This window comes from Gymnoscopelus microlampas, assembly GCF_963454915.1.
Source record: "Gymnoscopelus microlampas genome assembly, chromosome: 8".
In the NCBI taxonomy this organism is placed as follows: domain Eukaryota; kingdom Metazoa; phylum Chordata; class Actinopteri; order Myctophiformes; family Myctophidae; genus Gymnoscopelus; species Gymnoscopelus microlampas.
In genome coordinates this window covers 41566071-41593555 of record NC_139945.1, presented here as the reverse complement: position 1 = coordinate 41593555, position 27485 = coordinate 41566071, and the positions used below count along the sequence as shown (strand labels likewise).

The window sequence follows — 27485 nt, the reverse complement described above, 5'->3', positions numbered from 1 at the left end:
AACATAATTGAACCTTCATAATCATTATCCATAGTCAGTCAGTGTGTGTCTTCGATCTTTAAGACTAGGCGTGGTCTGTTTACTCAGCAGCTCAGTCAGGACAACAGATGGCAAAGATGCGCTTCATGAGTCATGACCCAACATGAGTCCCCCCTACACACACACCTTTTCCTGGCCAATCAGAGAGTGAACAGTAAAAATAGATGTGGGACAGGGCTACCCTCCAGAGAATGCTCTGCTCCTCTGGGCTAGCCTCTCCTGAGACATCTCCGCAAGTCAGCCTTTGTATTTGGTCCTTCCTCTTGGTCTTAGGAGAGTCACTTTGACTCTTCTAAAGCCCAAATATCTCTCTCTCTCTCGCTCTCTCTCTCTCTCTCTCTCTCTCCCTCTCCCTCTCCCTCGCTGGGTTCTACATTACATAAGCACCAGCTTGACAGTTATGTAGCCTTTGCTAACGTAACATTAGTCAGCAACAATGGGCTCAAATTTACCAAGGGTTGCATAATATTGACAAAAAGTCAAATTGCCTATTGTTCGGCCTGAAATGTGTTATTAACATGCATAGACAGCCTTTTCTTTTTGCATAAAATGGGGGCGAGACATTCATTTGTGAATGTTAGAAAATAAGTCAGTTTGAGTAAAATGTAACATTTTGTCTGACAGGCACCCACCTTGATAATGCCAGCACAAGAATAACTTGCCTAACTTATTTTTGCAAGTATGAAAAAAAATGTATCCGATGTAGCCTACTTTTTTATGAAGCCTATATTGTTTGATATTTTTATTGTGTTCTCAGATTGGCCATTCCTCTCAATTCTTCTACCCTGTACCATTCACAGACTTAAAATAACAGGCACCTCGTTATTACCAGACATCACTATCTGTCTCTCCTCCAGTTGGAATGTTACAGTCAAACATGCCTGGGAGGACAAATGTGACTATTTATTATGTTATCACTTTATTCAGTCAAAAATAACTATTTCACATGCTGGAAAATGTAATGCCTGCACATGTGTATACATTTTGCACTCTTGTAATTTCGACAAGCCGTACAAAGGATATTTCATACAGGTTCTATTTAAACTGGAGCAGCCATGATAGGTTCACTTCCAGATGAAAAGAAGATACTGCATCCAGTGGATCATTACAGCCGTACACTGTAGCTGTCTCAACAGCAACAAGTTTCAACTCAAACCCAAACTCTGAATTTGTAACGGCAATTGATTTGTCCTTCCTTATTAAATGTTAGAAACGTAACAGAATAAAGTGACTTCACACATAGCAATGTATAATTTGTGGAATTTAATTGAAATTTCAGTGTCTCTTAAAATATCATGGCATTTTACTTAAAATGCTTATCCCAAGATTTTGTAACCCATTTTTCACCCAGTGCCAATGCCTAAGCTTGTAATCCTGGGCACTACTCTCCCTCTGCCAGCCTGGGGAGAGTCCAGAACTGAGTTTGTGCCTCCTTCAATGCATGAGGAGTGAGCAGGCCACTTCTTATCACCTGACAGGGGGGAGTTTCCCGGTAGGACGTAGCGCGTGGAAGGAACACGTTATTCCAACCAGTTCCTTTCCCCTCCATCAGGCGGAGGCAGTATAGAGACCAGGATTACTGCATGTTTTTTTGTGAGGGTATCTACCCTAGAAGCCAAAGTACCCGAAAATGAAATTTACCCTCAGGGACACGGGGAGAACAAACTCCACACAGAAAATGGCATGCAGCTTTACTTGTATGTCTGTATTAGAGCTTAGAAAAGTGTCATTAGTTGAATGCTTCACAGGGGGAACACACGGTGTGCTAGCTTTTAAACATAAATAAATAATGTATTTTTGGCAATCCTTTCCCCATTCACCACTTTCCCTTGGCACAAAAGGCGAGGATATCCAAGCATCAGACAGTACTGGAAGCCAACGCTGTTCAAGGTAGCGGACTTTGGGTGGGGGGGCAGGCAGGCAAGAAAAGTAGATTGAGGAAGAGGGCTCTGCCGGCCCTGATTAGAGGTATTGTGAAACTATCAATCATTTCCTCTTGGTTCTGGATGGGATCTGCTCCATTTGTTGATCAGTTGAGTTAAAAACTGCAGCGTTTGCGTATAGTAATGAAACAGCTTGTACCAATGTACTTCAACCAAAAATTGTGGACAGTTTGCGGAATATGTAATACGATTTAGTAGTTGGGTGGAAGCTACCCTTCAGCATTTTACAGACTCTTATCATTGAAGTAACTTCGGAGTGAATGCTCCACCCGTTTATGCAATGGACCTCCACACATGGGCAAAAATGGACGACAGACAGACAGACAGACAGACAGATAGATAGATAGATAGATAGATAGAGGGATACAGTACATAGATAGAGCCATTCTGACCAAATTACCACTCTTCACAACACATCCTCAGATCATCTGTGACACACACAGCAATTATGCTCAGGACATACACACATAGACACACGCACACACATACATTTATAGATATTAATCATTGTTAAGAAATAAACTGCTTCAGAATGATAGAAACCCCTCCGCTTCATGCCGGGGTCTTATAACCCTCTCTGGGTTTATTTCTCAACAATGACCGGACATTATACCTTGCATAGCAACTCCATATTGTAGCCCTCTAAACATGTCTCATGTTGCAAACACATTTAATAGGTTGCTCCAGTCCTCATTCATTTTCCTCGTTGAGTTCTAAGGACCAATTACAGTAACTTATTCAATAACTACACCTTGCATTCTTAAGTGAACCATTCATAATAGGGCTGTGCATAATGGGGACAACATAAAATATTGCAATGATATTGATAGATATTTTATATGTAAGATGCAAAGTCAAGTCACTGGTTGAGTCTATACATTTAAACTACTGTACACTTGAACTGGAACATTTTGGAAGACTGAGACTCCAAAGTGATACGCAGTCAGAATACCTTGGACCCCCCCAAATCATGCCCATCTCCTTATCATAGTAGGCTATATTTGTGTTTGACAAAGATACAGTGCCTGTCTGCCAGGCAATTCCCTTTCCTGTTTAGTTTACTCAATGATTATGTGAATTTAAAGATGATTATAATGCAGTCTTTGTGAAATAGCGCAGATATTGCACTCTTTCATATTGCAATAATACAAATGCAATATAGCCTATTGTTCAGCCCTACTTTGTACATTCAGAGACTACAAAAAGATGCCCTTTGGGCGCTTGGCCCCGGGCTCTTCCTAGCTGAAAGCCCCTCACATAGGCCCCCACCCCACACCAACCCCCCATGCTACCCCATCTTACAAGCAGTTCCTATCTGTGATATCATATGTACATTTGCAGTAAGAATACACATTTTTGTGTCAAAGTTTATATACACAAACCCCAACACAACATTTTCTTTAACCAGGAAATACTAGAAAACAGAACATTTCAGCATTATATAAAAACGAATAAATAAATAAATAATGTAGCAGCGTTCATTACTATCAAGAGCAGACTGCTGCGTTGTCAGTCCATTTACCATTTTGTATTGGTATTTTATTAAACAAATGCATAATAAGCCATCGTTCCAAATGTAAAATCTATACCGACAAGTTCGACAACAGGTGTCATATCAAGTTGTGTATCAAGTTGTGTGCGAATGTGTGAAGCAGAGATAGAGAGAGAGAGAGAGAACAGAACAGAACAGAACAGAACAAGAGAAAGGAAGCGAATTTCTGAAATGATGTAAGTTTTGAATTAGTATGCTCTATTTCAGAGGTTTTCAAACTTTTTGTGCCCAAAGCACACCATTTGGGCAAAATATCAAAGCACACCTCTTTTCATAGCGAAAGCAGCCGGAACTCAGAGATAATTTAGATGCAGGCTTCCAGAGAATTATGTTCCAATTTAAGTTTTTAAATAAAAAATACTATTGCATCAGATTGGTTCATTTTCTTCATTATGAGAGTCAATTCCTGACTGTTATTTGCCAAATCAAAATGAATGTTCCTGCGGGCCAGTGGTTTTACCACGGTTTTCCGTTTACTACTCATTATGGGATATCAGCGCCCCCAGGCGATGTACAGAGCAACACACACGCTCCCGATGCCAATTCACTGATTGGCTTAGGGTATGTCACGAGTCCGGAAGACCCGGGAGTACAAAAGCTCCACGTGACATAGGCTCTTCCTCTTTTCACCACTCTGCATGCGTATGCGCAGACTGCTATCACACACAACAGTTAAGTATAAAGATTTTTTCAACGTAACCCAAAGCGGGAATAAGGAGTATTCCCCACGGGAAAAATCTTGCTAATTATAAGTCATCTCCCGAGACTTATAGAAAAAATTCCTGAATTTTCTGCTGAAAGTTTTCATTCATTCTTGTCTGTGTAAGAACGCCGGTTAACGGCTGCTAGCTGCTAGCTAACCACAAGTGGCTAGGCTAACACTAGCAGCTAGGCTAAGTGCTACAAGCTAAAATTTAGCACCGCTGTTTTACAGGCAAACATGGAAGCACCAAGGAGCTGTGGGTTCGCGGAGTGCGAACTCCTCATCTCCGCTGACGACCCCCATCGTGCATGCATCTATTGCCTGGGGATCGACCATGCCCTTTTCGCCAAGGAGCGCCAGGGTGAGGATGACGAGTGCCCCGGCTGCTCCTCCTTCACCAGCCATCAGCTCGACGCCCGGCTGGCCAGAGTCAAGCAACTGGTCAGCTGGGCTAGGAGAGATCCTGGCGAGGCTACCGCCGCCACCAGCAAGGGGGTCCCAGGGGTGCCGCTTGGGAGGCCACTCATGGGACCCCCGCCGGTGCCGCCGGTACCAACACCAAGGTTGAAGCGTCAGGCGACGACCATGCTGACGCCACCTTCCACCGCGGCTGCTGCAAGCGGGGGGCTGTCTCCGCCGCAGCACGCCAGCAGTGCCTCTCCCTCCCCCCAGCGACGATTCGAGTGGGGAGCCTCCCTAGCAGACAGCGAGGAGTCGCTGATCCTTCCCGAGGCCTTTGAGGGAGAGGAAGACGACTCGGAGCTCGCGCCATACCAGGACGTCCAGGAGGCGTCCATGGCGAGCGCCGACGCGGAGATCGAAACCCCCGAGACCATCGAGGAGGAGATCCTCGAGCCCGTGACGGCGGTCTTTCGGCGGGCTATCTGCAGGTGCGGACTGGAGCAGCCCATGGAGAGCCGCAGCGCCACCGCTCCTGCAGCCGAGTTCCAGGGCCTGGAGGCTCCACCATCGCGAGTGATGGAGTCCAAAAAGCTGCCCGAGGCGAAGGGCTTCAGGACCGCGCTAATGATCTCCTGGGGGGATCACGCCGATCCTGGAAAACTGCCCTTCCCCATCGACCTTATCTCCGCCAGGGACCTGGGTCTAATCGACGCCCCTCCAATGGACCCAGTGTTGGCAGAGGGGCTGGAGTACATGCAGTCGGGAACGGTGGTCCTAGGCGACACACCGTCCTTCGCCAGCAGCCATCTTAGAGCAGCCTCAGCGGCGCTGAAGAAGACATACTCCGCCGCTGGACAGGTTGCTAAGGCCCTTAACGCCGCCACCATCCTCCAGGGCTCCTCCGCCGTGCGGCTCAAGGAGCTCAAGCAGACGTGGGGCGACGACGCTAAGGAGCTAAGCCGGCTGAATCAGCTCACCATCGCCTGCACCCACCACGCCGTCAACTGGACCGGCCGCGTGTTGGACGATTGCGCAGCGATGGAGAGGATGAGGTGGCTCGACCTCGCGACGTTCACCAAGGACGCGCAGAAGGTCGACGTGAAAAAGAAGCTGATGGCTCTTCCCCTCACACCTAACAACCTTTTCTACGGTGCGGAGAAGTACATCAAGGACTCCACCGAGTCAACAAAGGCGCGCAAGGAGGCGGCGGCGGGCCTCTTGGCCCCGGCACCTTCCCATCCAGACAGACCTCGCCAGGAGAGGTCTGCTAACCGAGGGAGGTCCGCCTCGTCGCACCAGTCAGCCAGGTCCAGCGGTGGCTCCCGCACCCCATCGACCCGGTCCTCCAGAGCGGAAGGACCCATGTCGCTCGGTGCTGGCGACGTTCGCCGTAAGGACCCTCGCCCCCCCCCCCCTCCTCCTTCCCCGCGGGCCGCACGACGCGGTGGGAGAGGACGGGGGCGCGGGCAGGATAAGTGACACTTGCCCGCCGGGTTTACCGGCTGTTCGGCGGCCCCCCCCACATCCACTCGGATGGAGTGGGGGAGGTTTAGCCCCCCTGGTCACCTTGGGGAAGAGACTGGCCTCTCCTTTGGCCCCAGCTTGTCCTGCGACAAAAAGACTGAAACAGACATTTGTTCCACAGAGCCAGGCCTCTGCTGTAAATTGTCCAATTCTATGTCGCAATATTTACCAGGGTGTATGTGTGTACAAGAGTTTTCCAATAAATGTGAAATTTACAAAACCTCTCATCATTTCACCCGCCTCAGAGCCGCGATGCGAGGGGACCCCCCTGGGGGGGGCCCCCCCGTATCAGTGCTCCCCACCCATAAGCCCACAGCACTTGGTCAGTCCCTTTGGAGACTGTCCAAGCGCTGCTGGGATGAATACCGTGCATGTTATGAACAAAACAAAGGTAATAAATCCCTTGCTAATTCCAAACGCCAATGTACATGGGTCACGCCAGTTTTGCCAATTTTATCATCCGTCCGGCAGAGGGCGCCAGAGGCCCACTGTGGGACGGACGGTTTGCAAGATGGCGGCGCGGGTCGAAGGTCACCCTCATATTTACAACTCAATGAGTACTGTGTCACGCCAACCTCTGGAGGGCGGCAGAGTGCTTTCTTCTGTGAAGGTGGCTCCGTCGCTTCCTCTGACCAGGCCAAGGGGCCTAGACAAGATGGCGACGGACTTTGTAAACAACAAGGGTGTAGTGCGGAACGCTTCCGTACTAGGTCACGTGACCTTGACTCGCGTCCCGCTGACTCCAATGCGGCCTCTGTTGCCTCTAGCGGGCTCCACGAGCGGAGCCCCGTCCAGCAACATGATAATAGCGTCTCCGGTTCCCATGGAAACGTTAGCGCGACTGGGGGAACCGATGACGTCAGCACCCAGCAACAACCCGCTCGCTCGGTGCTTGAATCAATGGAAACTTTGCAAACCAAATCCTTGGGTGCTGCGCACCGTCCACAAGGGTTACAGACTGCAATTTTCCAGGAAACCTCCTACATCAGACAAGGTATTGTTCACTCGGGCGTCGGGCCAAGCGGCCAAGACTCTGAGAGAGGAGGTGGCCTCTCTACTGAGCAAAGGCGCGATCAGAGAATTATCTCCGGATCAGAACCGGCTGGGGTTCTATTCGGAATATTTTCTGGTGAAAAAGAAGGGGGGGGGCGTACGGCCCATTCTGAATCTGAAGGGCCTCAACAGGTATCTGTCGGTTTTTCATTTTCAAATGCTAACGACCGTGAAGCTATTACGCACGGTGCGTCAGGGCGACTGGTGGACGAGCATCGATCTCAAAGATGCTTACTTCCACATACCGATTTACCCCCCGCACAGAAAGTTCCTGCGCTTCGGCTTCGAAGGGAAAGTGTACGAGTACATGGTTCTCCCCTTTGGCATGTCGTTGAGCCCGCGGGTGTTTGTGAAGTGTACCAACGCGGCCATTGCTCCACTGCGGAGACAAGGAATCCGTCTGTCAACTTACATAGACGACTGGCTGATAGCTGCGGGCTCGGCGGAGGAGGTGGCGCGCCACACGGCCGTGGCCATCTCCCACCTGACGTCATTGGGTTTCACAATCAACGACAAGAAGAGCGTTCTGGTTCCGTCCCAACGGGCCACCTTCTTGGGGATCTCGTTGGACTCGAACACGCTCAGGGCACGCCTATCCAAGGAGAGGATAGACAGCGTTTTGGCTTGTGTGAGGTCTTTTCGCCTGGGGCGTCAAGTTTCTTACAAGCAATGTATGCAAGCGGTGGGTCTCATGGCTTCGGCCATTCACTTAATCCGCTTGGGGAGGCTCTACATGAGACCTGCTCAGAGGTGGCTGCGGGCGCTGCGCCTCCCACCCACCTCGGGTCGCCATTTGGTGACGGTGTCTCCATGGTGCATGGAGACACTCGGGCCTTGGTCACAGGCAGCCTTTCTGTCCCAGGGGGTCAGCATAGGAGCTGTGATTTCATGGAAAGTCATCACCACCGATGCCAGTTTGTCGGGCTGGGGGGCCGTCCACGAAGGCAGTTGGGCCAGGGGGGTGTGGAACCCGACGTTGCAGTCGGCTCACATCAATTACCTGGAACTGCTGGCGGTTTTCCTCGCTCTCAAACATTTCGAGGCTCGGATTCTGGGTTGTCATGTGTCGATCAGAACGGACAATACTACAACCATGAGTTATATCAACAAACAGGGAGGCTTGACCTCCCTGGTGTTGGACGGTCTAGCGCGCGAGATGACGCTATGGTGCGACTCTCGGCTCGCGTCCATACGGGCGTCTCATGTGCCGGGCCTTCAGAACCGCGGAGCGGACCTGCTGTCCAGGGGCGGTCTCCGGTACGGAGAGTGGTCGCTCAAGCCGAGCGTGGCGGCCCAAATCTGGCGGAGGTTCGGCCGCCCCCAGGTCGACTTGTTTGCCTCCGAAGAGAACGCGAAGTGTTCTCGCTTTTTCTCAGTGAAGGCGGGGGACCGCTCCATGGGCATGGACGCCTTGGCACACAGCTGGCCGAACGAACTGCTGTATGCTTTCCCGCCGATGGAGTTGATCCTTCCTACGTTGGAGAGGGTCAGACTCCAGGGGCTGTCAGTGCTGCTGGTGGCTCCAGCATGGGGCACGTGGAGGTCGGAGATAACTCCGCTCCTTTACGACGTGCCTCTCGCCCTCCCGGTCATCACAGACCTGCTACGGCAGGGGGGGGACGAGGTGTTCCACGAACGCCCTCAGGACCTAGACCTGTGGGTCTGGCCCGTGAGAGGACGAATTTGAGCTCGTGTGGCCTCCCCGCTGATGTGGTGGCTACCATCCAGGGCGCGAGGGCCGTGTCCACGCAGAACGCTTACGAGGTCAGATGGAATATGTTCGCATCTTGGTGTCAGGAACAGTCACCAGTGGTGGTGGCTTTCCAGGCCTCAGTGTGTAGCGTTCTCACTTTTCTACAGAGAAGGTTGGATCAAGATTTATCCTTCTCGACAGTAAAGGTGTATTTAGCGGCCATCTCGGCTTGCCACGAAGGGTTTGATGGCAAGACCGTGGGCGAACATGCCTTGGTGCGCCAGTTTATGCGCGGCGCCAGGAGAGCCAGACCGGTTAACAGGCCACTGTTTCCAGTCTGGGATTTGACGGTGGTGCTGGATGCACTGTGCCGTCCTCCGTTCGAGCCTTTTGAGTCTGCTGATTTGAGAATCGTCAGTCTCAAAACGGTCCTCTTGGTGGCCCTGTCTACGGCTAAACGGGTCAGCGACATGCACGCGCTCTCGGTGAGTCCGGAGTGCATGAAGTTTCTGAACAACGACAGAAGGGTTTTGCTTAAGCCCAACCTGACGTTCGTTACAAAGACCGGGGTGGTGGCCCCAGACCCGGTTGAGTTGGTGGCCTTTCATCCGCCTCCCTTCGTTTCGGCGGAGGATAAGCGGTTGCATTGTCTCTGTCCAGTGAGAGCCCTGAAGCTCTACTGTCAGAGGACTGCGGCCAATCGTTCATCGACGCAACTCTTTGTCTCTTTTGGCGTGGGGGTTCAGAGGAAGGCGGTCACTAACACGACGCTTTCTAGATGGATCCGAGATGCCATTAAGCTAGCTTATGTGAGTAGGGGGGCCCCAGTCCCGGGGGGTCTGAGGGCCCACTCTACTAGAGGCATGGCTACGTCCTGGGCTCTCTACAAGGGAGCTTCGATCCAGGAGATCTGTGCAGCGGCAAATTGGTCGTCTCCTTCGACTTTTGCGGCCTTTTACAGTCTGGACGTGGCGGCGTCTTCGATGGCGCACACGGTCCTGGGTGTGGCTGCTGCCTCCAGGTCTGAGGACGATGGGGAGTAGGCTTGGAGCCTTTCTCCGTATCTTGACCTCCTTAAGGTTTCCCTGGGACCAGTAGGCTGAGTCTCAGGGACAAAGGGCCCTGTTCCTCTTTTGTTAAAAGTTAATAAATGAGGTGGACTTGTGTCTGCCTATTAGTGAATAAGGCGGACTCTAGGGTCTGTCAGGGCCTGACCTTTATTATATCCCGCACCCCAGCCCGGTGGGCTGGGGGGCGCCCAAGGGCTGTAGGTCATGAACCTATGGCCTAGGGGCCATGGGTCACGCCCGTGTGGGCGGGGCCTAGGGGCTGAGGGGCGTGCGGGCCCATCAGGGTTGTGTGGCTCATTACCTCAAGGGGGGTTTATGAATCCCATAGTGAGTAGTAAACGGAAAACCGTGGTAAAACTAGAGGTTACGAATGTAACCCCGGTTTTAGTAGGTTTGGAGTTTACTACTCACCAGACACCCCTTTCTGTGCGCATTTGGCATGCAGAGAGGTGAATGTTAAGAGGAAGAGCCTATGTCACGTGGAGCTTTTGTACTCCCGGGTCTTCCGGACTCGTGACATACCCTAAGCCAATCAGTGAATTGGCATCGGGAGCGTGTGTGTTGCTCTGTACATCGCCTGGGGGCGCTGATATCCCATAGTGAGTAGTAAACTCCAAACCTACTAAAACCGGGGTTACATTCGTAACCTCTAGTTCTAATGGTGGGGCCACTGATCTTGAAAATTGTCACTTAATGTAAACCGCTGCAAAGCCCCACTGTCCATATGAGTTCAGTTGCACTTGCCATTAACTTTGTTGCTTTATTAATGTTTGCAATTACTCCAACAAACACTGAGAGTTTAATTACTTGTTTCCCAAACCTCCAGTTTATCACTAAACTATCACTCTAAACTGAAATTGCTTGGAGTTGGAAAGAACTCTCCGTGTTCCATTCCAATTTCCGAGCAGTTTGAAAAACATCTAGGCTGTAACCAACTCTGCTGGCCTGGACAAAAGCATATCCCTTGCTCTCATCACTATGACAGTTTGAGAGATCGTTTAATTTAGCCTCAGATGGCCTGTCATCAGCCCTTGTGCCTTGTGGAGTCTATGCAAAGCCGGCACGATAGGGGTTCATGACACATCCGGCTTCACTTGGCGAAGAGAGCGAGAGGGCTTCCAGGCAGAGGAGACCAATGAGTCGCACTGGGTTAAGACTTTTCAGGGAGGCATGGGGAGCCACAGAGCACAAGGAACACGTAGCTCAAACTAAAAAGAATTGTAACAAAAATATTGTATGTATTTGCTTTAAAACATTTTTGCTGAATAACCCATTTTCAAGAGAACTCAGAGAGTTCTGTTCTAAACGGAACGAGAGATGGACATACACCTTAGTATATGGGCATTTTTAAAATTACATTTAAATATCAGAAGATGCATTCATGCATTCATTCATTCATTCATTCATTCATTCATTTATTCTCCCGGCCCGCTTGGTATCCTTCATCATTCTTGGAGCTGAGCATGCACTATGCTGAATCTGTGTGCTTCTTGTTAGTAAATGAATCACTAGATTGAACAAACTAAGCACATTGTAGTTACAGGCACTTGGAAGACAACACTCAAATGAGCTCCTAAGCCAGGACACCACAAAATGATATGATTTGTAACCTTATAATATGCATACAGAATAAAGTCAAATGAATACACAATTACATAAAAACGATCTAAGTTGCAAGAGGGAATACAGTGCGCCCTAGCTCAATAAATAAATCAAAAACACTGCAGATACTGTAACTGTGTTCTCCAATAGTGTAATCTGTCATTAGGGGGTCTTGATTTATGGAAGATGTTCTAAGTTTCACTTTGTCTTCTGTAGTGAAATAGCAGTGATGCACCACCACAGCAAGAACACTGCGACAATTGCTTGGGGAAATTAGATATGAAAATAAGTAAATTTAGCCAAATTTCCCTTCAAAATAGTACAGTTGAACATATTGTAATGATGATGACTCATCAGAGAACATTAAGCCTTGCATTTTACACTACAGCCATAATCATCAGGATATATAGTTATTTAACACTTATTTATAAAAAAAAAAAAAAAAAAAATATATATATATATATATATATATATATATATATATATATATATATATATATATATATATATATATATATATATATATATATATATATATATATATATATATATATATTTTTTTTTTTTAGTTTTACATATATATATATATATATATATATATATATATATATATATATATATATATATATGTAAAACTAAAAGAAGAAAAAGACAAGCAAAATCAGTCCTGGAGTTGTGCGGTTCCTTCTTTCGAAGGTTTTTCTTCTTTTAGTTTTATAAATCTCTTGCGCTGACCTGCACCTCCAGTCGGGGTCCAACAAAGACGTGCACGAGTCTTATCTAACTATATAAATGGCGAGCAACTTCCGCACCCTCGGTGGCGACACCCCACAGCTCTGTTATCGAATAAACAACGCACCGCCAGACCACATGTCGCCTACTGACTCGCCACGGCGGCCGCGCTGAATTTACGCCTCGCGTAGGGGACATCTCACTGTTCACTACACCTTTTCCACCGCGCAACATAATTAATTCTACTCACCAAATGTCGGACAAAACGGAAGGGGAGCCAGCTTCGTACCGTTTACCGTGCGCACGACCTCATCACCACAACAGCAGCCAGCCGCTGCGGGTTTTTTTTCCTTTTTTTCCAAACTTTTTTTTTGGTCACCATTTTCTCCAGGCACCATTTCTGGTGTAACGTCGGGTGTTTCTTTTCACCAGCCAATCACCTTTCACGTTGCCACGTCCGTTGCCACGTCGCGCTGACGTACGCTAAACAAGCGCTGCCGTGCGCACAATGCAAACGAGCCCAAAGGCGCGCAAAAATAAGCCGCCCATTGCTTACACACAAAGTCAGACCTGGCAACGCAGCCTACGCCAATCATGTGTGTGAGATCTACAAGCTATGGGGCAGAGACGCCACCGTATCTTAGCAACAACTACAGCGCTCACTCTCATTGGTCGTGTCACGCTAACAGCAGTCTCCAGACAATGGCATCGCAGACAGCTTGCTGTTACTGCTGTAGCCATCACAGGCAGTTGCAGCACGACGGACAGGGCGCTGTGATAGCTGCCATGTCGCTAACGCTAACCTGGTTGTCATGCCTGCAGCGGCTGTGCAATCACTTTGTCAACAATGCACGTTCGTGTGGTGAATGTCTATATTGCTGCTCAGTTCGTCCATTGTACATGGTGTATGTTTGTGTGTGTCTTCTGGAGAACTATGTAGCTCCACAGCAACTACAGTAACTAACGTAATGGCAGGACCGCCCCGTGCAACGCATGTTACGCTGCATTATGCTCATGTAGTAATTTCAGATAATTTCGCTCCGATTAGAGCAGTGTTTATCAACCCTTTCACGCCGCCCCCCCCCCCCCCCCCCCCCCAAATACACGTACTTGATCTGGGACCCCCCCATTCTGTTTGACTCCGTTCCACAAGTAAATATTGTGAAAATAGCCGATCTACAAGCTCGAAACGCCTCACGTTCAGAGGCTTTGTACGCTTGGAGATCGGCTATTTTCTACATGATTGCCTCTTTCTTACATTCTTTGCCAATGTGGCCCATGTTTTCATAGCATAGTTTATTGACTACTTCTGTTGCAGAAATGGCCATTTCCCTTACTTTCGGTTTTTTATTGTCTCCGCCAGGCCGAAAGGCATGGCGCAAGACTATGTTTCACCCCCTGTCCGTCCGTCTGTGATAGCTAATCTCTCACATCGTTGACTTGATCGCAGCAAAATAACAGCCCGATGTGGAGAGTCAGTGAGAGCTGGATAAACGACGTCAAATGTGTCAAAAGGAGTCTGTACGGCTGTCGATAAATGAACACATGACGTCGGTGGGAGAGGAGATATTGTGTCTTTTGGACAAACAGCAGCGTGGTGCTGATGTTTGTTGTGTGAAGCAGCTTAATGTCAGAGTGTTTGTGTTGGAGCGCCTCAGTGCGGCTGCAGAGTTCATGTGCAACCTCTTCCAGAGAGACACAGAGACACTAGAAACTCTGCTGGGGAAAAAAAACACTGCTGGGCATTGACTTTCCTATGGACATTGATCTACACACTGCAGGTATATCTGCTACACACACAACATCAAACTACACACTGCAGGTATGATGCAGCGTTTGCATTACAGCCAGCATGCCAGCGTAGTTCCCATATGGTTTCAAGGTGGGCTAAACCATATGGACCCCATGTCAGCAATGTCAGCGCCATCCACTTCAGTCCCAACTGCGATGCCCATGCAGGCTATAAGTAGCTTCTACCTGGCCCTTAGGTGGGCCCCAACTAGCCATGTTTATGTGGGACCAAGGCGGGTCCTAACTGGGTTTGCCCATGCAGGCTTTAACTGGCTTCTACCTGGGCCCTAGGTGTACCCTAACCAACCACAGTGCAGTGCCCATCGCTCCAATTGTTGTGACGTCAGGGCTCTCAATACTGCACATTGGTGGAGGAGGAGGGGCCGCAGGGCGACCGCACACATCGCTGAACCAATGGTAGCCCACGGATGTTTCCTCTGTGGATTTACAATCTGCCCCTCTATGCCACATATCATCCGCACTACAGGGTCTTCACTGACCGAGCCACGGCCCCACTGACCCTCATGACGCTACGCCACTTAAACGTGCGGCAGCATGCGCTGGGTTGCCAGGTTTGCACAGCCTGCGCCAGAAACAAGCAACCACCTTCATGAAAAAAAAAAAAACACCGAAATGGTCCGCAATGTTCCAGGGGTGTCCCTGCGCGTCCCAACACTCCACAGGGGGTCAGTGGACCATCAGGGGGTCCGCAAACCCCCTGTGGACCCCCTGAAACATAACAAATATTATTTCTTCAAATTTTTTCCTTTTTCAAAAAAACTTTTCCACAGTTTCACTCCGGCGATTTGGGTCCCCCAATATACACACGGCCACGCTGGGCCCCGTGCGCGGCTGGGGTTGAGGGGGGCGTAGCCCCCCGAAACTCTAGTTTAGTTTATATATATATACACACACACACACACACACACACACACACACACACACACACACACACACACACACACACACACACACACACACACACACACACACACACACACACACACACACACACACACACACACACACACACACACACACACACACACACACACACACACACACACAGCAATAATGCAAGGTTTTAATTTGCGTTCAGATTCAGAGATTCAGAGAACATGATTATATTACAACAGAGACAAAGCCTATTCATTAGTAGATATCACTTAAAGAGGCAACTGAAGGGACGGCCAGAGATAATAAACTCACAATCAGCTCATTAAAGAAAACAAGGATAGTTAGTCTCCCACTCAAAATCCAGGAATAAATGCATGCATTTATTTGTAAGGCATAACACTTAAAGACAGATCGAGACAGCCCAGCCTAATTGAGTTTTCAAGTTTAAATGTGTGGCATCCACTGTACCTTCCAGTGACCGGCCACACTGGCCCGCACATCCTAATTGTTGCCTGGAGTCGACCTCAACTCAAATTATTATTGCTAACAAGCCATAGGTTGTAAAACATTCATATTGCTTATCATGACATTGCATGACCCCCACAATGACAGGGGATGACTAAGCCTGTAAGAAATATAATGTCAGAGAGGGCAAGACACGGTGGTGACTGCATAAAGAGAACGCCTTAGGCAGAGGAATAGCTACTCTCCCTGCTCTGTGCCAAGTGATTTATTCTATAGTGTTTCAATAATGAATGTGCCATATTGTGCATGGATGCGTGAGGAAAAAAGAAGAGCATGGTGCTCCTTTACGCCATATAAAACATGCATAGTGCTCATCGGCCTAGTGAATAGCCCATTTCTTCATTTCTGGTAAGATGAGACATGAGCTCATCGTCTTACATCAGAGGTTGGTTCTGTCTCAAGAACTTGTGTTGAACAGACATCCCCTGCTTCTTGTCGCTGTGGGAGACAAGGTTCCCTCAGTTATGGATAGTGTCATCATTGTAAGCTGCTCATTGTGAGCTGTTCTCCTCTTGCAGAGGCCACATAGGCCAGAGAGGAGGGAGGTTATCAGGGTCTAGTCAGCATCAGATGACTCCAGGTGCCCCCTCCCACAACCCTTTTAAATAAAATAACAGATGCCAACAGGAGGGCAGAGGGGATACTCTCAGCTTATCACAACAACAAAGGCAAAGGAAAAACCTTTTTTGCAACCATTCAGGTTAGAAAATGGAATGAACTATGTCAGTGGTTCTCAAACTTTTTCATGTAAAGGACCACCCACAATTGTACAGTATGTATTTTGCCGTCGAACCCCCCATCTGAAAATATTTTGTTCCAGGGAGGGACCCCCAGAAGCTAAGATTTCAGTTAAAAATGTTTGCTTTAAAAATATGTATATTCAAAGATTTGGAAACATTTTCATGATTTTTCAAAAATAGCAGATCTACGAGCTCATAGCGCACTCTGTGCTGCGCTATGAGCTTGTACATCTGTTATTTTTGAAGAATGGTTAAAATAAAATGGTTACACAGATGCTTTGCCGGTTTGAATGGGTTAATTATGCCAACTAGTGCAAGTGAAGTGACCACACTGATGCACAGACTGCAGATACTCTACACTTATCAAGGGCGGTTGTTAACAAGAACTATGGCAAAGGTTTGACCAAACAAAGGTTGAAAGATCAATTGTTCGCAAATCCCACCATACCCTGTCTAATATATGAGGGTATGTTCACTCTATCTGCCTTATGAACAAAAGCTGCTGCCAAGGGCACTTTTTCTGCTGAAAATGAAAATGAAAAAATAAATAAAAAGAAAAAGTGGGGATCACGTGACGTGCCTTTTGTTTACATAACAGCTTCAGCTTGGATTAGCGGCTCTGCATTTGTTGGTATGTTAGTCGAATAACAAGAGGACACAAATGGCAGTGTCTTTGGCTATTCTTTTAGACAGAAGAGGAGGGAAGCTGTAAGGTGAGGCCTAGAGAGCAGCAATACTGTAGAGGAGGGAAGAGGAGGAAAGCTGTAAGGTGAGGCCTAGAGAGCAATACTGTATATCCATGATAGAGAGACCATTAGCTGGGACTAGCAGGCTGCATTTGAATACGGTCATGAATGATGGGTCAGCTGATAAAAAAAAACAGCCCATGTCATAAGCGCATTTCTTTTGAAAGCGCATTTCTTTTGATAGCGCTCTGTCCACTCTGCCAAAAAAAGCGCACTTGCAATGCCTTTTCATTTCTGACTCTATATGCTCTTTAATTGACGCTATATATACAGTACTCAGTTGACCAGAGTCCCCTAGGGATCTATAAGCCTTGCAAACTAGGCCCACTTTTTTTGCACTATACACCAAATATATTCACCAAAAACAAGATCTACAGGCAGTGAGCTTGCAGATCAGCTATTTTTGCCAAATGTTCACCCCAGAATAGGAACGCTAGGGTTCATGTGGTTAGAAGTGGTCGCATTCAGTCGCAGTTTGGTCCTTTCATTCATGTAAAAAGGCTTTGTGCTTTGAGTAGCCTATATCCAGCATAATCTCTTGTACTCTACTAGACAATGGCAAAGTCAGCCAAACTCAAGTAACATAATATCATTCTGTCTCTAACATAGAAAGCAAAAGCTGCAGGGTGGAGAGAAGCCAATTTAAACTTGGCTTAATGCTGATTAGACATTTCACATACATTGGTACAAATCCGAATAAGAAATCAGTGTAAGTGTTGTTCCTTGGGAGGACCAAAGCCACTACAGAGGTTATTCAATGAATAATCAATGGCTCCTGTAAATCCACAGTCACTGACACTTCTGTAAGCACACCCTCAAGGGAAGCATTTCTAGTTGCCCCTCTGACAGTGCCTGAGAGGGTCATGTGTATGTGTGATGTCATGTTTTTAGCCCCCAAAGGGGATGTAGCTCCTCTCAACTCTGTGAGTCCTGGATCTGTCTAATCCACTCCCCCATCAAAAAGGAAAGACGTCAGGCAGTCCTGGCTAGGTTTGTCCTCCCTAGAGCAGGATGAAAACCGCTGCGCACTCTGCATGCACGCATGCATAAATTGATGTTACAGAGAAACTTTCAAACTTCATATGGGAGTTTCACTGGCAGTTTAAAGAACTGTTTATACAAATGAAAGTACACCACATGCACACTGTAGCTGCCAGCTGTTACCTTTGTGTGGCCTACCTGCATTGCCATCCTAGCTGCAATGTAATCACAGTGAACGCGTCCCACTGTTCTCTATGCTACTCAAATGCTAGCAAAATTTAAAAACAAAGAATTAAAGAAAAACAGGATAATACTAACTATATAACTAATTATATCATGATTACATTTGGTGGCCAATGTTTTCAGTAGTTTACTCCTGTGCACTACAGTACAGACATCTGGACAGACAGAGGACGGCCGGAGAGACGGTGACCTGGGGTGGAGAGGGTTGGCAGCAACGACGACGCAACACACAGAAGAACGCTCACTTCTGGTCAGAAGCCAGGCCCGGAGGCAACCCACAGTGTCTAGAGCCTCCTAGTGTCGCCAACACCTGCTGCTAACATCTCCACCAGCCACCCTAAGCCCCCAAGAGACAGTGGGGGCAGTAGCATGCCACTTGGACACATGCCGGGGTCTGATCAGCCTCGCTCGGGTTGCCTGGAGGAGTCTGTTGCAAGACCCGAAACACCCAGTGACTCCAGGAAACAACACTGATGATGTGTCCAAGTTTGTGCATCAGTAGATGTTTTATTAACCATACTATTGCTATACTTAATTATACTGTTTTCAGTTCCTGAGAAAATATTGATATTCCTAAATTTTACATTATGTAACTTTTTTTTTTATGAATAAAATGTTTTTTTTTTGTTTTAATCTGTATGGTAGAGTAATGAGTATGTTAATAAAATATAACTTATACACTCGGGGTGGTTGTATTTTGTCTCCCTGCTCTTCTATCGAGACATTTAGATCCCGTTTCTAGGTGAGACATGACATGGTTTTGACACAAATGTTTACGTGAAGGTCAAGATTCAATTTATCCGCTGAGCAAGCAGGCAGGCTCTATTAGCTCAATGGTAAAAATTCAGCACTTGCATGCGCAGGAGACCCGGGTTCAAATCCGGGGTAGAAGAGGAAAGTTACACAGTGGCAGTGCAGCTTTAAGCCAACTGGTGCAAGTAGGTTAATGTGTTTGGGTTTGGCACACCTAGCCTGGGACTAGTCTGGGAAGCGTCATGTATACAGTATGTGGTTACTAGGGTTGGGATCCTTTAGGATTTTAACGATTCCAGTTCCTTAACGATTCCGGTTCCTTAACGATTCCGGTTCCTTAAAGATTCCGGTTCCTTAACCATTCCGGTTCCTTAACCATTCCGGTTCCTTAACGACGAAATTATATGTATTGGCCGCGGACCCCCATCTCAAAATATTTTTTTCCAGGGACCCCCAGAAGGCACTCAGTGCTGCGCTATATCTGCTATTTTTTAATAGCCAAAGACATCTAAAATGACACAGATGCGTTCCCGCATTGAATGGGTTAACGGTCCGATTTCATAACGGTTCTCTTTGACGATTCCTAAGGGGGTTCCAAATGGACCCTTACAGATCTGTAACTCTGAGAGTGTACACATGGAACCAAATGGACCCTTACAGGTCTGTAACTCTGAGAGTGTACAAATGGAACCAAATGGACCCTTATAGGTCTGTAACTTTGAGAGTGTACAAATGGAACAAAATGAACCCTTACAGGTCTGTAACTCTGAGAGTGTACAAATGGAACAAAATGGACCCTTACAGGTCTGTAACTCTGAGAGTGTACAAATGGAACAAAATGGACCCTTACAGGTCTGTAACTCTGAGAGTGTACAAATGGAAACACATGGACCCCTGACAGTGTGATAACACGGTTCCGGAAACGGTTCCAAATGTCTTTTCTGTGCATATAAAAGTTAAAGAAAAATTCTATTAACTTTACATGATACATTTTGGTTATTTATGAAAGAAGGACTGATTTGTTATTTACTTTTACTGTGTTTATTTTGACACAGAATAGAGCGCCGAAGTCTACTGACACTACTACGTCACTGACACTAGAGGGCGCTGTTCCACGGGTTTGTGGCTTTATTTTTTGTGTTGAAATCCCTATTTGTGAATCTTAGATCACGTCATATAAGAACTGTGTTCCAAACATAAACACACAACCCTGGCGTTTTTGTCAGGGGGGTGGCTCTGCATTGTTTATGATATTCATTCATATTTGATTTTTTTCATTTTCTGGCGAAAATGGAATTAATTCTGCCTTAAAAGTCTTAAGAACTACTACTTCCGAGTCTGAAATCACTGTCCCCACAGCATGTTCATGGAAAATGTAGTCTTTGGGTTGATTGACTCGTTTCTAGTGTTTATATTGTGTTACATCTTTGGGTAAATGTGTACATTAACACCTTCAGTCGATGCTTCATATCCATATGAGTAAAAACGCCAGGGTGGTGTGTTTATTTTTGGAACACAGTTCTTATATGAAGCGATCTAAGATTCCCCAATGAGGATATCAATACAAAAAGTAAACCTGCGGAAAGCGCACTCTACTGGCAGTGACGTCAGGACTTCGGTGCTCTATAGAATATGTTTTGTTGTAAGTGTTCACCCCGAATGTTTTCATTCACAAGTAAAGAGAGGGGCGGGTTAGTTACCTGCGTGGGCAGTTTGAAATTCCGGTCTATTGTTCTCTACATCTGATGAAAGAGACACGCACTGAGAGAGAGAGAATATAACGAAAGGTATAACGTCCTTATTATTGCACAGCTGGGAGACGAATACAGAGTATAACGAGACATAAAGTATACTGTTTATTGTTGTTCTCTACGGCTGGTATAAGAGAGAGAGAGAGAGAGCGATTAACGAGAGACAAGCGTGTCTAACTACAGCTGGTCAAAAGGGATTGATGTGAAAATATCTGAACGGAAACGCTAAACTACCTTACACTGGGGTTAATATGAAAGAGTGTATATGTGACAGAAATGTATTTCAGAGTTCTAAAGTTGAAGGAAACAGACGGTATGTGTTTTTGCTATTATTTGATTTGTGCATTGAAACTGTGTTTTATTTGTGTCCATCTAGTTTTCACAGTGTTTGTTTAATGTTCATTGGAGTTGGAGGAATAACTGCACAAGAAAAACATCAGTATGATGCGTGGACCTCGTTCATGACCAGACGTGTAGTACTGTACAAATGTAAAGTTACGATGGAAATGTTCCCCAAATATTATGGTTATAGGCCAAAACGTGAAGCGAAAACATAGTCTACTCTAGACAAAAAAACTGGTAAATGTTTCAGGCAAAAGACAATTAGTTACTCTTTTATATTTATAATGAACACATATTGGGGTCTATCTAATGGCTCCTGAAATGGCATTACTACTACTGATTTTGTAGTCGGGTAAAGATAAATCAACAACAAATATCTATAACAATATATTGCACTATCGACATAATAGCAAAGAACAATCAATCAATAATGCACAGCCTTACAGTAGCTGAGAATAAGGAATGCAGATCCATTTGCCATTATGTGATCAATATTACAATTATCAGAATATAACAGCTTTCCACACGTGATCTACAGTTGTGCTACTAATGTGATTTAATTTCCCCGATGAAGACATGATGAAACATCCTGCATGAGCTGAAATGTTGTCTGTTTGTTTTGTGTTGGTAATTAAAGCACTAGAATAGCAGCAATCTGTTTTGTTTGCACTTCCGATATCAGCATCAATAATTAAGGAAATGTTTTGATCAAATTGCAATCATGAAATATAATTCAGTTGATTACACAGTAAAACTCCTCTGACCTCTGAGAACTCTAGCCTAACCAACACTCTTACTTACTGTTACTGTGTACACAAGAATTAATTGCCTAAAACCCACAAAATGTCAAGTATGAATATGGAATGAACATGGAATGTAATAATGACAACTGCAGCATACCAAGAATAACAGACAAGCACAAGCTTGCAAGCACAATAAGTGATGGAGTTGATGGACTAAAATTGAATAAAGATATTACAGTTTAGAAGCAACTGTCAGTGCTCTTTTGCATGACACAATGAAACTGCACAGCTGTAACATGTCCATAAGAGCAAAAAAATTGTACTGCTATCAATTATTTTCTTAGCGATTATTGTATCGATTACATTTCGATTAATCAGATAAACAAGAAGCGCATTCTTTTAATATTTTTTTTATTATCAATGTATCAATTAACCTCTTAAGCGCTATGTTCTACTTCATCACACAATGATGTTATCTACAACCAACGTGATGCGGAAGAATTGTTGGTTGTAGATATGATTTTTACCAGGTGCTCAAAGAGCGCCGGGTCTATGAAGAGACTGACCTACTAGTCACCCTCCACAGATTCGCAACATGTTTTCAATCATTGGCTGTCCTGGCTGTCCTTCACTCCTGTAAGCCAATGGGGACACTTCACCGTTTTGCCAGTCCTTTAAGCCAATGGGGAGACGGGATGGGATCATACGCCCTCCTATGTCTCTCTTCTCCCCCCTCTACCCCTTTTTCATTCACTCTGCTGCGACTGACGACCGTGTATTACCGCCCAGCCGTCACACACACACACACACACACACACACACAGCACAGCACCTGGTATAATATGACTTGTCATTTTTTTCTTGTTTAAGTATTGTCATTGTTTGACATTTCTTGAAACTTTTCATATACACATGATCTTTTGTATTCGAAGATGCCCAAAATAGGGATTGATTATTGATGGATTATTTTGGTAATAAATAATCAAAGCATAATCAGAACACATTATAAAGTAGGCTTTTATAATGACATATAACTTCAAGTATCATAATATTTCATAAATGCTGGACACAAGTATTGTTAGTGTATTATAATTGCCATACATTCTGGCAATAACACACACAAAACTAGAAAAAGTGTGTAATATAGTAATATAAAGAGTAATATAAAGAAATGGGTTTTGCACAAATTGGCCTCCTGGTGGCGCTATAACAGGCCCATGTGGATAATTTGGGGCAGAGGTTCTGCTCTGACATCCAGGGAGTGTGTGTGCAGTTTCGCAGCGACCGGGCCAACGGTGCCAGAGATTAGCTGGTCACACACGGACAGGACACGGAATGACGGACGGACACACGGACGGACGGACACACAGGCGGACGGACAGGGGGTAAAACATACTCTCTCGCCATGCCTTTCGGCCTGGCGGAGACAATATACAGTAGGCTAACACACAACCACCCACCCCCCAACCCCCCAAATGCATTCCAATGGCTAACAACAACTTAATTAAACTGCAATAAAACGAAACTATAATGGCAACGTGTGCACCCAGAGGCATAATAGTCCCTTCCCTATCCAATACAGTTGAATAAGCTTCCGCCTCTTTTTAAGATTCAAAATACTAGATCTGATCTGACTTCTCACATAGGAAACACAAAAGGACTCGCCCACCTGTTTTGACAATAACTTGGCTCTATGTCAGGTAGATATAACTTGCATCAAATGGTGGATAATCCTATCAAAATTGTCTAATGGGAGGGCCGGCGGACCTCTGACGTCACTCTGACTCACCCATAACCATATAAGGAGTTCCCAATGCAGCAAATATGGAGTGTGATGTCTAACCTCAATGTGTCGTCATGGCATCAGCCGCAAAGAAATCAGTCAGCTCCATATATGGGCACAAAAGGGGGCATGCCAATATGTGAGCATATACTGATGACATCCGTAATCTCCATGTATGGACATAAATAGGACAAGGACTGACAGATACAGAGATCCGGTTGTCCAGAGCCACAGATCCAACCACTATGCCCATATATGGTCATGTGCATATATGGGATCGACCGACTACAAACTCGGCGTGCGCAGCGGCAAGGACTCGAGGGAGTGTGGTACCCGCCATTGAGTAGTTTGGATATCCATTTGTCCAGAACCGCAGACCAATATGTCCAATATGGGCATATACTGATGACATCAGGGATCTCCATATATGTGCATAAAAGGGACACAGGTAGACAGACAGAATGAAACATCTGCAAATATGTGCACAAAAGGGACACAGACAGACGGGTACAGGTAGAGGTACTCTGACAAATCCCCCAACACTATGACTGAGACATATTGGTGGGATTTGCAGTGCGACGTAGGAGTGAACTCTAGATGTTCGGGCCGCATACTCTAGTAGACTAAAACTACATACTGTACACAGTAACATGTTCAAATCAAAATGAAATTGTCAATAACTGTGATATAATTTAGAACTTATTGCGACCCAGGATAAAGCTCAAATGAATCATGATGCCGCTGCAAACTCATACTTCTGTTACTGAATATTGTTTTAACTCTGCTCATGAGCATTAATAAAACTGCATCATCATCATGCAGAAGGGTCTCCTAGTGCAGTGGTTCTCAATGGGACCCAGGGCCAAGGGTACAAATGTTCACTTTAACAAATATATATTCGAAATTTGCACAAATATTAACGATTTTTCAAAAATAGCAGATCTACAAGCTCATAGCGCAGCACTCTGTGCCGCGCGAATAGCCAAAGTATAAAATATGGATAACAGGGTTAAAATGATTATGACTAATTTTTGGGTACCCTCTGGTACCCCCCCCCCCCCCCACCACCACCCCCACCACCAAGGACCCCTGGGGGTCCCCGGACGGCCGGACCCCACTTTGAGAACCAATGTCCTAGTGTACCTTCCTATCCTTGCCTGCTTGAGACCAAACACTCTGTCCTGAAGCTAGGATGTAGGCCTATAGAAAGCCATATGCCTTTGTTTGTTTGGTTGTCAACCATATGTTGCCCACATATCAAATTACCCAGTTTGGTTTGGGTGTGTTAGGTTTAGTGAAAAGCTTCTCATTTGGCACCATAAATAGCTGGACTTCATGAGACAAACAGCAGATGTTTACAGGCTCTTACATAACAGCTGGAGTCGGAACATTTTAAACAACTGCAAGCACATTCAATAACCATTTCAATCACAAGAAAAAAACATCAAGTATCTCTCATGAAAAAATGCATTGCCAAGCACAATTTCCTAGAAGAGAGCAAAAACAGTCATGTTTCATCCTTCATTAACCACTTGACCACTATAGTGTCCCTGGGCATGTCATAAGTGAATATTCAGCAAAAATAGCAGATCTACACGCTCTGTGAGCTTGTAGCCCATCTACAAGATCAAAACATGTGCATGAGCTTGTAGATGGGCTATTTTCTGGGAACAAATTTGGTGTAGAGGTTTAAAAAAAAAGAGGGGGAGGGGGGCTAGTAGTATAAGACCCCTGAGGGACACAGGCCAAAGAAGTATACAGGGTGTTTAACCACTTGAACCCCAGCATTCATATTCTGGGGGGATCATTAACCAAAAATAGACGATCTACAAGCTCACAATGCATCACAAACACAACATGTTGTGAGCTTGTAGATCAGCTATTTTGGGTGCAGAGATTTGGTGAAGAGGGAAAAAAAGCTGTCTAACTTAAGTACATTGCCAACTCAGGCCCGTATGAAGTCTCGAGGGTTTAAGTGGTTAAGTGGTTAAAGAAAACTGATGGTGGGCATTGCCAGTTGGACTGCAACAGCATCAACATCAGCCAAAGCCAACATAGGCCTCTTCATTAACAGTAGCTGCTTCAAGTGAGCAGAACTCCCAGAGCTTCCCTCAACAGTGTCAACACACTGGACTCGCTTTTAGTTGGAACCGTTCATCTTCATATGAGGAAATGACATCACTGTGTAAGTGAGACCAGATAAACTCCAGTGGTTCTCAATCTATTCAGGCCGTGACCACCCAAAAGAATTATATTTGAACTGGGGACCCCCACCCTGACAAGCATCATTTGACAATTTGGCCAATGTTTGACCAGTTTTCATAGCATATGTTGTTGATTAATTTTGATGCAGTAATGATCTTTTTCTTTTCTTTTTTAGGTATTAAAAAGGCCTTAAATTGTCACTTCACTGTCATCTGGGGACCCCCACCCCCAAAAATCACATGGGGACCCCCCTGGGGATCCCAACCCACAGGTTGAGAACCACTGAGATAAACAACCATGTGTAATCAAACACTGACTCCATCACTGGGGGACCGTAGGTGGAGGATGGGGGAAGGGAGGCGGCACGTTTTCTTGTTTTCACGACACCAGGGCGTGCGTGTGTCTCAGTGTGTGCGTGTGTGTGTGTGTGTGTGTGTGTGTGTGTGTGTGTGTGTGTGTGTGCGCGTGCGCGTGTGCGCGTGTGCGCGTTTTAAAATGGCAAAGCGACAGACCCATCCTTTCCGCTCATAGCCTGGGGAAAGATAAAAACAAGCACGTATATATAACCTGCTGTACCATCAAACCCAACCAAGAAGAATACAGTTCTATCTGCACGGACGGGCCGGGGGATATTTTACATAAATCACAAGTCTCAAATAAATGAAAAAAACGTTTCGTTCGCCACACAGTTAATATTATTTACAGAGGAAATCGTATTTAGGCTGTTTGTTATACAACAGTCGGGTCTTGGTGAGCAGGGCAGCAGGGCAGTGTGAATGAAATTGGCGAAAATACAAATTTGCTGAGCAAGAAAATAAAATAAAAAACACCTTTAGTCGTATTATCTACAATAAAGTGTCTTTATCTCAACAAGCACACGTTTCCTGACGTTAGTTAGACATCAGGCTAATCACCAGTGACGTGCATAGAGAACGCTGCACCTGCTCTCTCCTCTCAGGACAGGCGGATGGAACTGAGAGGAAGGACAGGAGGCTCTGGTAATAAATGCACGACAGGACAGGATGGGAGGGAGAGGCGACGGTCTGCACTGACAATATAAGTGCTTTAAATCCACGAATACAAACCTTCAGCAGGGGAGGGGAGAGAGGGATAAGCTTTAGATTTCCTTACCTGTAGAGCCCACAAGAAGAAGCAAGGCTAAAAGGATATCCTTTGACTGGAACATTGCAAGTCCCGAGCGAAGAGCGATAAAACGTTAGACCACACGTACTGTAGCTAACGTTTTGTTGGTCCCTAAGAGAGGTATTCTTTTTTCCACCCCCTTTACGAACAGTTCATTCTAATGTGAGATGTTGTTAATCACCAGTAGTAGGAGGAGGTACAGTAACAGTATAAAAGCCCAGTGCTGAGCGCCACCGCACTGTTCAAAGGCTGACTGACAAGCAGCGCAGTGTTGCCAGGTTTTGCGAGAGAAACACGCAAGGTCTATGAAAATGAGCCCAAAAGAAGCGACATGAGACCTTTCACACCGGCTATTTGAAAATATCCGATGTATATAGGTTTAATTTAAATATATATATATTGAAGAAAATGTGAAAAATGTGGGTTTAAGGGAAAAAAAAAAAACACAAATCTTGTACGGGGACGGGGTCCATGGTATAAAATATTTTCAGATGGGGGTCTTTGGGGGGTCCGACCGTACTTGACATGA

General features: G+C 46.0%; 1 protein-coding gene across 2 annotated transcripts in view; it reads right to left on the bottom strand.

The window, feature by feature from the left end:
* ncam1b (neural cell adhesion molecule 1b) overlaps positions 1–27153 on the bottom strand; it is a 103907-nt gene extending 76754 nt beyond the window's left edge. For both annotated transcript variants that reach the window (XM_084065077.1, XM_084065078.1), the window contains exon 1: positions 26945–27153. In XM_084065077.1, the coding sequence (XP_083921203.1) occupies positions 26945–26999 (55 nt within the window). In that variant the 5' untranslated portion in view covers positions 27000–27153. The remainder of the gene's footprint in view (positions 1–26944) is intronic.
* Positions 27154–27485: the final 332 nt, after the last annotated feature.